We start from the raw sequence: 15,653 nt of genomic DNA, 5'->3' as shown, positions 1-15,653 counted from the left end.
CCGAGAAGAGCCCGCACCCTTTCAAATACGCAGCGGAAAACCCGCAAAAACAAAGAGCAGGTGAACACACCCTAATACCACAAACTAGTGTCAAACTATGTGAAAAATGATTCCAGGCTCAAATGTCAAATTGAGAATAATCGAAATGGAACAAAAGGGATAAAACAATAAAATAAAAGAAGAAGTTTAATGTTTGTGAATTTTTTTCTTGCCATATTTGATACTGTATGAAATATATGGCTGCTAGAGATTAGCGAACTTACAGTAACTTCGATTTGTCACGAACTTCTCGGCTCGGCTGTTGATGACTTTTCCTACATAAATGAGTTCAGCTTTCAGGTGCTCCGGTGGGCTGGAGACTCTTTCCTAGGAATGTATCCACCTTTTCCAGCCCACCGGAGGACCTGAAAGCTGAACTAATTTACGCAGGAAAAGTCAGCAACTGCCGAGCCGAGAAGTTCGTGACAAATCGAAGTTACTGTAAGTTCGCTCATCTCTAATGCTGCTCTATGCCCTATCTGTGCTATTCTGAAGTCTGTACGAGGGATGAGCACAATCCACGCAGGGATTTAAGGCTTGTGAGTTGTAGATTTTTTCCTTCTGAAGAAAAGGATAAATCAGCTTGACAGCAGTGGCATCATGTAAACCCCCGGATCTCTAGTGTGGCAGTGCTGGAGAGATCTCTATTATGGACATTTATCAACGGGTTTAGTCAGGTTTTCTTTACTATAATTGTCGCAAAAATTGTCGCAACTGCGACTACACGATTTTTCGTGCGACATTTTGACTGGAAAGCAAGAAAAGCAAGTTTTCCTAAAATTTACTATGTAGTAATAATTTTAAAAATGGACTACGGGTAGTCAGGTATTTATTAACTGCGACAGTCGCAACTGCGCAAAAAAAAGTCGCAACAGCGTTAAAAATTGACTAAATTTACTCCAGCTCAGACATGGAGCAGAAAAAGCTACTACCAAAGTAAAAAAGGAAAAATTGCTTACGTGAAAGAAAATTATCAACAGGCTGAAACCAGTTGATAAATACGTCGCACATAAGCAAAAAAAAAAAAAAAAGGAAAAAATTACTAAAAAAAAAGACTACATAAGCAAACATTGATAAATGTCCCTCTATATGAATATATATTAATTTCAGGCCCTTATGGTGGCTGTAACATAATTATTAACAAGGGGCAGCATCGCATATACTGTATATAGGGGAGATTCCCGAGTCTCACTCTGCACATGAAATCTAACCAAGGTCACTAACATGTGGGGGGGGGGACCATCACAAAATCCTTATGAGGGACAAAACGTCAGCCTGTTCACCTATTTCTACCAGGAATCATTCTCACTTTTATACCTTAAATCAGTGTTTCCCAACCAGAGTGGCTCCAGCTGTTGCAAAACTACAACTCCCAGCATGCTCGGACAGAGAGAGAGAGAGAAGAGAGAGAGGAGAGAGATGAGAGAGAGAGAGAGAGAGAGAGAGAGAGAGAGAGAGAGCGAGAGAGAGCGATGAGAGAGCGAGAGAGAGAGAGAGCGAGAGAGAGAGAGAGAGAGATTTTTTTTTTTATTATTATTATTTTTTATTGTTTGTTTGTCTTTTTGGTCCATTGATCCATATCGGTACCCTTTTAAGCTCATAAAACATCAGGCAGATTTGAAAAATGCAATAATGCCAAGAACAACAGAAAAAGTAAAGATACAAAAAATAAAAATAAAAAGGTAATCCTTTATCAAACAGATGACATATGGATTAGAGCAATGTGTGCATAAGGAAAACTAATAAAACAGGAGACCTCAGGACCAAGCTGATGGTGGTGGGGGGGGGGGGGGTTTGCTTTCACGCCCGGCTACCGGAGAAAAGTTGGGGTGTCTCCACCAGTAGCTGGTGAAATACACTGGCAGAGGAGACATCATTTGGGCACATTACTAAACAAGGGGTAGAGGCCTCCATGGACACAACCTTTAGACCCTCTACTCACTGGCATACCCCACACAGTACCCCTTTGGAATGATAGCAGCAGAGGTGGTGCCCTTACCTGCCCAGCTCATGCCCCGGGGCCATGGTGTAGCGGGCACTGAAGGGCTGGCTCTGGACGGGTGTACAGGGGTCTCCTAGAAGCCCTGGTCTCTCATGCCCCTTCTTCTCCTCCTGTCGCCGCACTATCCTGGGGGTCCGGCAGCATTTCTCCATCATCCCATAGTTTTCCTCAGGTATCATCCTGCACACAGTGCCAACCTGTAGGGAGAAGTAGTCCATAGTAAGTCTATAGTGAGGGGAGGTCTTCACCATATACATTACAAGTGCCATCCCCTTCATCAGTGTTTCCCAACCAGGGTGTCTGGGGGCGGGGGGCTGACCCTGTAGGTCAGTGGTTCCTAACCAGGGTGCCTCCAGCTGTAGCAAAACTACCAGCATACCCAGACAACCAAAGGCAAAACTACAACTCCCAGCATGCCCGGGCAGCTTTTGGTTGTCTGGGTATGCTGGGAGTTGTAGTTTTGCTACAGCTGGAGGCACCTTGGTTAGGAAACACTGACCTACAGGGTCAGACCCCCACCCCGCCAATACTTTATACATGAGGAGCAGCGCTCTCCACAATACACATACCGGCTTCTGTTCTGCCGCCTCCGGTGCTGGAGCTCCGCTGGTTGCAGCCGTCCCGTACAGAGAGCCGTGACACCACGACGGCGGCGGAGGAGGAGGACACACAGCGCGCATACACTCACTACCAGAGCGGCGACACACTACAACACACGGCGGCCGAACTTCTCAGACCGGAGAATCACCGCGACCACGCCCACAATAATACGCTCCTCCCACTCTGCAGGTTTCCTGGAGGATGAGGCGGTGAGGAGGCGGAGTCTAGTTGTCAATCAAACTAGTTGTGCTGCCCATAAAGTTCGCGCTCCTTACCTTTAGCCTTTGTCCTCTAGAGGGCAGTGGAGAGGTAAAAGCAGTATTGTGGACAGTCCAATAGGTGACTATTACAGGCGCTGCGCACAGCTATAGAACACTACAAAAATAGGTAGATAAATATTCGTGGAGCGTGATACAGAACACAAGTGTATAAAAGCAGCCAATTACAGCTCAGCTTTTAGTTTTCCAGAGCAGTTTATCAAGTGAAATGCTCCTCCAACTTTCATTTTTTTTAATATTGTTGCACTTGACACTTTTTGGTCAGTATTTGTAGCCACACCAGGGAGGGTCCTGGACACAGACAAATGTTCACTTCTTTTCCTAGCTGGTGCTCATCTATCTGTTCCCGCTCTGTGCATGAGGAGAGCCGAGCGCTGATGGGGGGAGTCCAAGGGGGAGATTTATGAAAACCTGTCCAGAGGAGAAGTTGCTGAGTTGCCCATAGCAGCCAATCAGATCGCTTCTTTTATTTTTGAAAAGGCCTCTGAAAAATGAAAGAAGTGATCTGATTGGTTGCTATGGGCAACTCAACAACTTTTCCTCTGGACAGGTTTTCAAGTGTTTGGACCCCTCGGACCCTGTTGCGATCAGACACTTATACCCTATCCTCTGGAAAGGGGATACATTTTCCTACATGGGGCTAGTCCTTTAGGGGTTATCCACATGTACAGTAAGTATCCTGTGCAGATTTAGGGTGCGTTCACGTACGCAGATTTGATGCGCAGGATTTTCGGCTGCATATTTCAATGTAAACTAAATGACCGAGCACAGCTTCAAATCTGCAGTTACAAATCCTTTGCAACAAATCTGTGCAGGATCCTGTATGTGTGAAGTACCCTGAGGGTCTATTCACGTACAGTATTCTGCGCACATTTGATGCACAGATTTGGTGCGCTGGATTTCAAGCTGTGTTCAGTCAATCAGTTTACATTGAAATCTGCAGCAGAAAATCCAGCACATCAAATCTGCGCAGAATTCTGTATGTGTGAATAGACCCTTAATGCGCAACTGTCATGCAAAGCCCCGCCTCTGCCACGCCTATGCTCTCCTTTCAGCGCTGGGATCGCTGTGTAGTAAGATGCAGCACATGCGCCCCTCCCTTCCTCTAGTACTGCACCTGTGCAGTGAGCGTATAGGCAGCGTGAGTGAGCGCTCGCTCTGTGGATGCAGGACGGTAGCGCGTGCACATCAGGAGGGGCGCATGCGCTGTGGATGCGCTGTGTCTTACTACACAGTGATCCCAGCAATGAAAGGAGAGCATAGGCATGGTGGCGGAGGGGCTTTGCGAACCCCAAGCCACGCCTATCCGACTGTGCCTGACCGCTGGATAAATGTATTTTATAAGTCATGGAGGAAAATCCATCAAGGTATGGTTACACTCATGTTATAGACATCTGTAATAACATTGTAGTAGTCTGGGGGCTAAAATCTCATGACAGTTGCGCTTTAAAGGGAATCTGACAGCAGGATCACCCACACTAACTGGAATATACAGGTTTATATTGTGCATGATCCTGATGAAAATGCTGTGTACCTTTTCCATATCTGTACAGCCATTTCTGACATATGGTTATCATTGCTAATATGCAAATGATTCCTTGTGCACAATGGAGTCGGGCTCTGGGTCCCTCAGAAATGTTCTTCCCTTCCTCTCTGGCCATGTATCCCCTTCGTGTTCATCAATAATCATGTCCCCTTCTCTCACGTCAGCCAGAACATGAGAGTCTATACACCTGGCTTCCAAGTGTACTGAGTCAGAGTGCGCTCGCTCCAAAACCTTGCAGTCACTTGTGCATAGACTGGGAGAGCGACAAGGATGTAAATATTGATGAAAGGGAAAGGAACATATGGGCGGAAAGGACAGAAATACATTGCTAAAGGATCCAGAGCCTGCTAAGAGTCAATTATTGCAAGAGAAAGTCCAAAGTCCAACATTCCTATCCCAGGAGGAAGGGTGGACCCAACCCAAACTTTTTAGAACCAGTCTAGGCCTACCTTTTGCCAGAGTATCAACTCCAAGCACTTGCTGAGAGTTCCAGTAAGCCGGCAAAGTATACATATTCTAGCCCCTGCTATTGGCAGGCATACCTATACCTAGGATACATGTCTTAACCTAGATACTACCTTGTCTCTTGTCTACAATCAAGGCACTGTTCCTGCTTGTGTTCCAGTCCACATTGTGAGAATATAGTTCTTCAATATTCCTGTCTCCAAAAGGAGAATTTTGTCTTCGCAAGAGAGGTTGAACAAGGGCCTGTCTGATTTACGCAGATCTGTCAGCCCTCGGTCAGAGTCAGTGCTGCCTGTATGTCACTTCAGGAAGACTTACCTTCATGCTCCTTTCCAAGCACCATGTTACAGAAACCACTGCAAAGTGAGTAAAGTGATGTCTACATTTTGCACCCTGCACCACAATGAACCTACCTGTGAATATCTAAAACAATTGTATTGTGAGCAGCTCACTAAGGATATCTGAGCTCAATCCTAAAATATATTAAGTTCTTATACTGAGTTCTCACATAGGGTAACTTGCTATACCCCTGGAGGAAAAAGATAAATGAAAATACAAAAGATTATATTGGACCTCAAGGTAAATTACAACGCAATAATAGGAGATCAAATCTAGTTTTATCTACTACCCTTAGGCCCTGTCAGGTTGAGTCCCTCAGTGACCTGGGGGCTCCCCCTGTTGGTTTTATAAAGGTGTGTGTGTGTGTCACTTTAATGCTTAGACAGGATCCCTATTTATAGATAGTCTCAAGGACCTGTGGGAGGTCTCAGGGACCTGTGTGTAAGCCTGTCACGTGTTATGTTATGCAGTCACATGATTTGCTGTCACATGTTCTCCCAGAGAGCACCAACTTAACCTATGACCCACAGCTTGACCAATGGGCTTTAGTCCAGTCCCCCACTAAATAAAGGGGTGGCCATTACTATTCAGTCTCTTAGCACTTACCACCAGCTACCTTACTGAGCTCAGCTACCAGAGAACTCAGAGCAAGTGATCAGCATCTGGAAGGCCACAACGCTACCGTCTCTCCAGTAAGTCAAATCAAGTCAAGTCTAATTAAAAGTCAAGTTTATTACAAGTATTGGTCCAGCAAGCTGCAAGGTCCTCTGGGTCCTGGCCACCTCTCTGGGAATTCTGGCCTTAGCTGTGAAGATAATTACACCTGTCTTCTACTCAGTAAAGCCTCTGTTTGACCATAACTGGTTGTGGACTCTCATTTCACTTCTAGCAATTGGGATAGCGGAGAATCTGGGCATGTGGTGTACCGGAACCCAAAAACCACACTGGCGTCACAAACACTAGGGGTTAATACCATCCAGCCCCCGGGGTTAATACCATCTGATCCCACCAACCTACACTGCCACACCTGTGGTCCCACAATTCACCCAGTTGTTCACCACACCAGAGCAGGGAACGGCCAATTTGGAGGATGATGGACTACAAGTTCAAGTTTAGCTGTCCAATATATAAACGTCCTTAGTAAGGAAAATTCAAAGATGCATATTAAGCACGCAAAAGTAAGTTGGAAACATCACATGCAGTCTATCAGCTGGATATGACTTTGGTCTATCTACACCTCTTACCCTTCCAGGTATACAGCAGAATTGCAATTTAGCTGCACAATGTCCCGTAATAGCTGGCAGGAGTATGGGTCGGCTACAGCAGAAAATAAAGTCCATGCAGAGTATGCAGTCTCCGGCAGGAGTGCGAAACAGCTGTGACAAAGCACAGAGTCTATGTCAGGGATGCAGGGGACCTGGTTGGTCTGCGTTTGGTTGTCTAGTGAGGACACTGAGAATGCCGAACCTCGTGGAGTATGTGCTGTCAATCATCCATGATTTGTAGAATACTGCAGTGGCTGTGCATATAGAGAGTTTAGTACATTTCCTAGGTAGTTCATGTGTTTAGTTTTAAGCTGGACGCGTTTTGGGCTTTCCGGATACTTTTTCAACAGCAAGAAGAGTCTTCTTGCTGATAAAAAAGAAAGGGGCCAGGAAGCCCCAAATTTTATTGCCTATTATTGTGTTATAATTTACCTCGAGGTCCACTGTAATATCTTACATTTTCAACCTCTAAATATCCTCATCAACAGTTTTAATAATTTCAGACTTTGAACTTGAGAACAAGAGAACATACATCTCCATTTATTATTCCATATACACATGCTAAGAAAGCACCTAAAGATTGCTAAATTCAGTAAAGCTAGTGTAAAAGTAATAATTAAAGGGACAGCGACCAAATATCCATCCTTCTGACTATAGCTTTGTTTAAGCAACTGTATTACATGGAATTACACAAGAGTGTCCAGAGGTCTTATTCCTGCACTTTGGATACAGGAACAGCTTTACTTACAAAAAGTGTGGGGTGACATTGGAATATTTGGTTAGTTACCACTCATGCCATGTGACATATACATCAGGAACTACTGCATCCAGCATAACCCTCATCATATTCTCAGTGGCTACCAAATTGTGTGTTCAAGTATGCATTGTTTAAGAATTGTAAATATTTCTTAAATCTAGGCCAAGGTTCAGCCCATGCTAGAATCGCCCCTAAATGTCTTGTATATATAAAATGTTTCCTAAGGTGTACCATTATTTTACTTCTGCTAACTACTATTACTATTCAAGATATTTTTCTCAAATTTTGTCACATCATAGCCCATCAAGCTCAACCATATGATGCCCATGTGTCTCCAGGCAGTGAGTTATTCTACCGCAAGTGGCAGTACGGGTGGAAAAATCCACAATATTTATAGGGAGTCATTTATACTAATGGAGCTAATGTTACAAAAAGAACTAAGGGCTTACAAATCAGAAAAGTCTGGAAACTTTAGACCTCAGTCTTGACCAGATGCCTATATCTACATTCTAGCTAATGCCAGGAGAATGTCTCTGTGAGCATACAGTAGCTCATATATTTTATCATTTAGGTGCTTGTAGATTTTTTCGAAAAGTGGCTGTCAAAAATAATACTTTTGGTAAAATCTCCCAGCATACCCAAGGAGGAGTAAAGGAGGAGTAATGAGTGAGCAGCTCCCCAATACCTTACCATTAGTCCATTCAGAAGTGTTTTAGTGCAGATGAAACTTCACAGGACTTTGCTGGAACCTGCATGCTCCCGCCTCTCTTTTCTCAGTAACAGGGGACATTAAAGGGGTACTCCCGTGGAAAACTTTTTTTTTTTTTTTTTTAAATCAACTGGTGCCAGAAAGTTAAACAGAAGTGATTTACAAATCTATTGAAAAAATCTTAATCCTTCCAGTACTTTTTAGGGGCTGTATACTAAAGAGAAATCCAAAAAAGAAATGCATTTCCTCTGATGTCATGACCACAGTGCTCCCTGCTGACCTCTGCTGTCCATTTTAGGAACTGTCCAGGAGAAAATCCCCATAGCAAACATATGCTGCTCTGGACAATTCCTAAAATGGACAGCAGAGGTCAGCAGAGAGCACTGTGGTCATGAGATCAGAGGAAATGCATTTCTTTTTTTGGATTTATCTTTAGTATACAGGCCCTAAAAAGTACTGGGAGGATTAAGATTTTTTAATAGATTTGTAAATCACTTCTGTTTAACTTTCTGGCACCAGTTGATTAAAAAAAAAAGTTTTCCACGGGAGTACCCCATTCCCCTCTCAAATTTATGCACAATGTTCTTTTTGCATTGGAGCACCTGACATGTCAGTACATTGTATGAACAGCCATTATATAACCAATACTGCTCGTTTCAGGGTGCTCCAGCACTTGGATGCTACTTATTGTCAAAGTCTGTCCAAAGCGGTCAACTCCATTAATATTTGGAGATTGTAAACCCTTGTAGGCAGGGCCCTTTCTCCCTCTGTATCAGTCGGCCATTTACTGTGTATCACATTCATTCTATGTGCATTTGTGTAATGTATTGTAACCTTTATCACATGCTCAGCACATTGGAGCCAAGAGCCCTAGATAAAGAAATAATTATACTGTAATGCATAACATGTTATGAAAATTTAGAAATACAGATTCTCTGGGATGTGTCCAGATTACAGAATATAGTTAATGCATTAATGCGTACTAGAACATAGTAAACGTGTTGAAGGTTGATATATTGATTGAACACCCTGAATGTATTACCATGACATTAGGAACTATACACTTCATATACATTTGCATTATCCTGAGTTAATTAATCTGTTTCTGACCTACATCATTATTCAGTAGAATGTATTGACATTCTATATGTCATTGTCAGCAATGTTGATTTACAATTAGCTTTATACAAACATCTAGGAGAGGTAATCAAGCAGATAGATTCTCACCCCAAACTTATGATAAAACTCATATCCTGGGATAAAATCATAACGGCATTTAGCATTATTAACTAAAAGTGTACAAAAAGCTCTAATACAGAACTATGATAAAGCTGTTCCCATCCTCTGTGCTACAGAACTTCCCACTTCAGATATTAAAGGGGTACTCCAGTGGAAATATAAAAAAAAAAAAATTTCAACAGATTAGTAAATTACTCTTATTCAAAAAATCTTAATCCATCCAGTACTTATCAGCTGCTGTATGCTGCAGAGGAAGTTGTATAGTTCGTTTCTGTCTGACCACAGTGCTCTCTGCTGACACCTCTGTCTGTGTCAGGAACTGTCCAGAGTAGGAGCAAATCCCAATAGTAAACCTCTCCTACTCTGGACAGTCCCTGACAAGGACTGAGCTTTACTTATTGTGGTGAAAATGCTTGTATTGACAGATTTGTGGCATGATACCATATGCACAGGGCATATGCGGAATAACCTATGGCTGTAGGTCACTGAAAAGATTAGTGTATGCGGAAGGGTCCTTGTCCAGCTTTCTCCTTCTGTGGCTAATAGTTACTCCTTCTTGGAGCCATATTCAAAATGCGTGATGCCCTTACAGAGTGGACTAGAAAAAACTTTTTTGGGGGGTGAAATACTCCAAACTGTGTACAGTGCTGTGATCACTGTACATGAGACCCAGATTTGTCTCAGGTTACATGGTACTTGCAACTTGAACAGGTCTTATGACTTGCTTAAACCAGGCTCTGACTTAAAGGGGTATTCCAGGAAAAAACATTTTTTTATATCACCTGGCTCCAGAAAGTAAAACAGATTTGTAAATTACTTCTATTAAAAAATCTTAATCCTTTCAATAATTATCAGCTGCTGAAGTTGAGTTGTTGTTTTCTGTCTGGCAACAGTGCTCTCTGCTGACATCTCTGCTTGTCTCGGGAACTGCACAGAGTAGAAGAGGTTTGTTATGGGGATTTGCTTCTAAACTGGGCAGTTCCCGAGACACATGTCATCAGAGAGCACTTAGACAAAAAAAGTAACAACTCAACTTCAGCAGCTCATAAAGTACTGAAAGGATTAAGATTTTTTAATAGAAGTAATTTACAAATCTGTTTAACTTTCTGGAGCCAGTTGATATATGAAAAAATGTTTTTTCCTGGATAACCCCTTTAAACAGGTTACTGGACAAGATAGGCCTGAGGTTATCTGAACCTAGGAGGAACATTCTAGACTAGGTGTTTGTCAGAATGAAAAACATTTTTCTGGATCTGCTCATATGAATGTCTGGTAAGAGCCAGACTTAAACTTAAAGGGATTATCCACGATAAAGTGATTTTAGTAGCTACCTGCCAGACACTAATACACATGCTCAGGAAGGATCGGTGCTTGTCTTGGGCTAAATGGCTATGTTGTGAGATTACCATAATGCTGTGGCTAGCTTTTTGTGAACTGGCTATTTTTTGTTGAAGTCCGTTCTCTAAAACTACAAATCCCATAGTTCCTTGTTTGTAAGTGTGAGGTAATTTTTCTTCCTCCCACACATCAGCCACCCCACCCATTGAAACACACATATGCTGCCTTCAATGCAATAGACCAGTGTTTTCTGACCAGGGTGCCTCCAGCTGTTGCAAGTTCTTACAGATTGATCTTTCATTCAGCAATCGCTTCACCCATTGAAGCAAAGACAGGCTCCCTCTGTCTAATGATGTAATGACTCGTGCCGCACTGCAACCTGGGAAAACCTGAGAAAACACTCTTTTTGTATGTTGTTAAAAATAAATGTAGGGGCAAAAATCACAGAAGAATTGCGAGACCACCATTACACACAGGTACAGACACTATATTATGAACTTCACTAACTTTACAGCCCCTGTAGCATAGTCAAATAAAAAAAAATCCTGGAATCCCCCTTTAACTGAACTGATCTAGAGTTGGTAGCCCTTCTTACACCACTCAGGCAAAAGCCAAACTGCACTATGCAGTGTCTTGTTACCTATGTTCAGTTATAGTCTATATAAGAAATGGTCATCTGGCTGAAAAACCTTTGTCTAGCTGCAAAAATCTGTCTGTGGGGTACTGTTAGTTACCTTGCAAAATCGTTTTTGTGCAGTGCATTGACTAAACAGCACATTCTAAGCAGCAGCGGATCGGGGGGAGGGGGGTGCAATGGGACCATTGGCTCCTCACCCTGTCAATCACTTACAAGGGGCCAAACCTTCCTCTGTGCTCTGGTGCTCAAGTGGCGTCATCAGAAGAGGAAAAAAGAGGCCTAAGGGAGCCGCTGGAGCTGACAGGGGAAGAAGAAGAGCTGTACACCAATTAGAGACTTTCTATTCACTATGGGGAAGATTTATCAAAACCTGTGTAGAGGAAAAGTGGGGCAGTTGCCCATAGCAACCAATCAGATCGCTTCTTTTATCTTTCACAGGTCTCTTTAAAAATGAAAGAAGTTATCTAATTGGTTGCCATGGGCAACTGCACCAATCTTCCTCTACTCAGGTTTTGATAAATCTCCCCCTATATATGCAAGTGAGGTGATTCTTAAAAGGACAGTGATCATCTACTCACTCATCCACTCAAAATGTTAACATTCCACTCTGTGCTCAAAAGAGTATTTTATATCTGGGTTTGCACAGACGGTTCGGTAAAGTTCTTAAATTATTTCCTGTAATTCCAACTTATTTGACAAAAGATTGTTGGGCTTACAGGGGATCACTTGGTCAGCTACCCCACCCTGCCACATGACATTACCATCTGCTTCAGTAACATTAGTAACATATTACTGGATGTTAACAGTAACATTTATTGTAACATCCCCTGTGCACCACAACTTGTTTTGGGTCCAGCCCTCTGGGGAAAGGGCATTGGACTAGGCAGCCTTCCCACAGCCTTTCTAGAAACTTTTGCATAACAGCTTAGCTGGGGACCAATGAATCATTCATCTGGTACAGCATATACAAGAGACCATAGTTTCCAGAAATCCTGCATGATTCTGCAACAGTAGACCCCACGCCCTTTGAAGACCTAATAATTCATGTTAAAACTACTACAGTATTCATTTATGTACATGTGGTGGCCAGTACAGGAGTTGTATCTGTGGTATAGCGTGGTGCAATGCAGGGCAGATGTTGTAACCCTGGGGGCAGATATTATTAGCCCCTTCTTGTTGTGACGCCAGGGCGGGTTTCACCACCCGAAGGTAATACCGCTGGTCCTGGGCTAGGCATGGGGGCAATGAAGACACCGACGCCAAGTTACAGACAACGGTAGCTTTACTGAGGGTAGACAGGTGATACAGTCTATGCAGTACAGCCCGTATCCCAAGGAGGTGACCAGTGACACTGGGGGACCTCCCAGGCTTGCTGGGACATTCAGTATGTAGAGACACTTTAGTGCAGGCCACGGTGACTATATAGAAGACTTGGCTTGACTGACTTGACAGTTGACATGAAGACGACTTTGAGCTTACTTGAGCTGACTTTGTGGCTGCAGACTTTAGGCTCGAGGCCTCCAATGTTCTGGACATACTCTGAGACGTCTCGACTGAACTGGACCTCAGGAACAAGAACTAAGAGCTTCAAAGAGAGCTAAGAGCTCCAAGAAGAAAGATTGCAGCCCCATCCCCTGGTTTTTATAGGGGAACTTAGCAAGGATCCCATAGGTCACTTGGGGGGTCACCTGGTCACTAGTGCCCCCTGGGTAACAAGCACATGGTATAATATTTAAAGCAACAGTACACTAGTAATACTAACATATATACAATAGGGGTTACACTGTAAGGGGGGCCTTCTGGTGGTGAAGAGGTTAAACACGACCAGGCATCACGAATACAAGGGGTTAATGCCATTCGCCCCTAAGGTAATAACAACTGCCCTCATCACACCCTCACCACTTTCAAACACACCAGAAACCTTAAATGTAAGGCTGTGTTCTATTAAAGGCTCTATTATAGGCACCATTTGTAATTCCATCAGATTTGACTGAAAGGACTGTGCAACCACCATGTTGAAACCCAACAGACTACTTTACAAGTCAATGGAGATTTAACAAAACCTGTGTAGAGAGTGGTGAAGTTGCCCATAGCAACCAATCAGATCTCTTCTTTCATTTTTAAAGAGGCCTCTGAAAAATGGAAGAAGCAATCTGATTAGTTGCTATGGGCAACTGGACCACTCTCTACACAGGTTTTGATCATCTCTCCCAATGTCTGACTTTAGTTTTTTTCCTCCTTACCTTTTAAAAATCATAACCCTTTCCATTTTGCACTTAAAAAACCATATGCACTTTAAAAAAACATTTTTTTTGCCCCACTAATTCTGCTTGGTAATGACATCAGTTATTTTACACAAAAATCTACTGCAAAACGGGGGGGAAAAAATCACTGTACGACAAAATTGAAGAAAAAACGCCATTTTGTTAATTTTGGGGGCTGCCGTTTCTACGCAGTAAATTTTTAAATTTTTTAAAATGACACTTTATCTTTATTTAGTAGGTCCATATGATTAAATTGATACCCTACTTATATAGGTTTGATTTTGTCATATTTCTGGAAAAAAACATAATTACATGCACGAAAATTAATACATTAAAAAATTTTCCTCTTCTGACCCCTATAACTTTTTTAATTTTTTCACGTACGGGGCTATATGAGGGCTCATATTTTGCGCTGTGATCTGAAGTTTTATGATTACCATTTTTGTTTTGATGGGACTTTATGATCGCTTTTTATAAATTTTTTTATGGTATAAAAACTGACCAAAAATACACTATTTTAGACTTTGCAATGTTTTTTGCACATACGCCATTGACCGTGCAGACATTTATGCACGCGGCGATACCACATATGTTTATTTTTATTATGTTTATATATTTTTTATATGGAATTTGGGAAAAGGGGGGTGATTTAAACTTTTAATAAGGAAGGGGTTAATGTGTGTGTTTTGAAACTTTTTTTTTTTACTTTTTGTTTTTTTACACTTTTAGTCCCCTTAGGGAACTTTTAGGAGGAATCATTTGATTCCTCATACAGATCAATGTGGTTCCATAAAACAACATTGATCAGTGTACTCTGCACTCGATTGATAAAGCCTGGTCCTGCCAGGCTTTATCATTCTCAGCGCAGGAGCTGGCATGGAAGGAGAGGCAAGCCCTCCGGCAACCTCAGCAGTGGATCGCCCCCCCCCCCCTGCGATCGCACTGTGTGTGTGTGTGGGGGGCATCCACCCCACTGGACCACCAGGTACCGGATAAAGGCACCTTTAGAAGCCGCTGTCAGCTTTGACAGCAGTAATCTAAAGGGTTAATAGCCGCCCGCGGCGAGCGATGCGTGCCGGCTATTAACGCCGGCCCCCAGCTACAAGAATCAGCTGGGGCCCGGCCGGTATGACGCGGGCTCGAGTTGGGAGCCCACGCCGTACCCTGTTAACGGCACATAGACGAGTATACACGTCCATGGTTGTTAACAGAAATTATGATGGCAGTGTGAACAGGGCCTAATGCTGATACAAACTTGGCTAGAGTGCCATAGCTATTATCTCATAAGTCTCTTCATTTTAAAATTCCTTGTACAGACTTGAACTCTTCTGTACTCCCAGGTGTATCATTCTCTTGTAAAGGAAACACATCTAAACACTTAGTTACTTTGTTATAGCTAGCAGACATATGCATAACTTTGGCTTCCTGCTGTGGCAAGGATTCTTCTTAGACGAAGTGCGAACTTAAGCTACAGTCAATAAACACGTCTTGTTAGCATATCTTGCTTCCTGTAAGCACCCAGAGCATACATCCTGCCGCTATGCTATACATATGAGCCGATACCACATTACCGTACAAATGTAGTCTAGGGTTAATAGATAGAACTGAAGACGTGAGGCAGTTTTTGACATCTATTGTGAAAGTGCGTGCCATAAGTCAGTAGGTCCTAAGGTATTATATTGTATTTGGCATATCTGTTTGGCACACAGATCACAGATTAAATGTAGGTAGTCAGAGCTGATTTTCAGTCATAAATATGAATACGTGCATGACTGTATGTAACCATTGCTTCACAAGTATTTTAAAGGTTAAAAGAGAACACCTACAAAAACTAACTTATTCCCTATCCACAGGATTAGGGATAAGTAGCTGATCGCAGGGGCTCTGACCTCTGGGACCCCCCGCGATCTTCTCCGGAACAGGACCCGGCTCTCAGTGAGGAGCTCATGCTGCAAGTGACACATGCTCCATTGATTTCTATGGGAGCACTGAAGAGACCCGAGTACAGCACTCCGGCATTATTGGCGATCCCAAAGAAAGAATTTGTTCGCTGGGAGCCCCTGTGATCTCTGGAACGGGACCCTGGCTCGGCATGTACTTCTCACTGAGAAAGTCAGGGTCCCGTTACTGGGGGTCCCAGTGATCGAATTAGCTACTTCTGTAGATTGTGGATGA

General features: G+C 42.9%; 1 protein-coding gene and 1 long non-coding RNA gene across 5 annotated transcripts in view; one reads left to right on the top strand and one right to left on the bottom strand.

The window, feature by feature from the left end:
* STK17A (serine/threonine kinase 17a) overlaps positions 1-2,863 on the bottom strand; it is a 38,821-nt gene extending 35,958 nt beyond the window's left edge. The window contains exons 1-2 of the mRNA XM_056520529.1: positions 2,611-2,863; positions 2,039-2,238 (exon numbers count right to left, since the gene is read on the bottom strand). Coding sequence (XP_056376504.1) covers positions 2,039-2,238; positions 2,611-2,721 — 311 coding nt within the window. The 5' untranslated portion in view covers positions 2,722-2,863. The remainder of the gene's footprint in view (positions 1-2,038; positions 2,239-2,610) is intronic.
* The window catches only part of LOC130273536 (uncharacterized), a 55,008-nt gene continuing 42,202 nt past the window's right edge, over positions 2,848-15,653 (top strand). For 2 of the 4 annotated variants that reach the window (XR_008844025.1, XR_008844023.1), the window contains exons 1-2: positions 2,934-3,028; positions 5,067-5,293. This is a non-coding gene — a long non-coding RNA (uncharacterized LOC130273536). Of the gene's footprint in view, positions 3,029-3,479; positions 3,590-5,066; positions 5,294-15,653 lie in introns of those variants that run through there. The other 2 variants (XR_008844024.1, XR_008844026.1) reach the window with 2 other exon arrangements.

This window comes from Hyla sarda, chromosome 5 (assembly GCF_029499605.1).
Source record: "Hyla sarda isolate aHylSar1 chromosome 5, aHylSar1.hap1, whole genome shotgun sequence".
Lineage (NCBI taxonomy): Eukaryota > Metazoa > Chordata > Amphibia > Anura > Hylidae > Hyla > Hyla sarda.
This window is presented reverse-complemented; position numbering and strand designations above follow the sequence as displayed.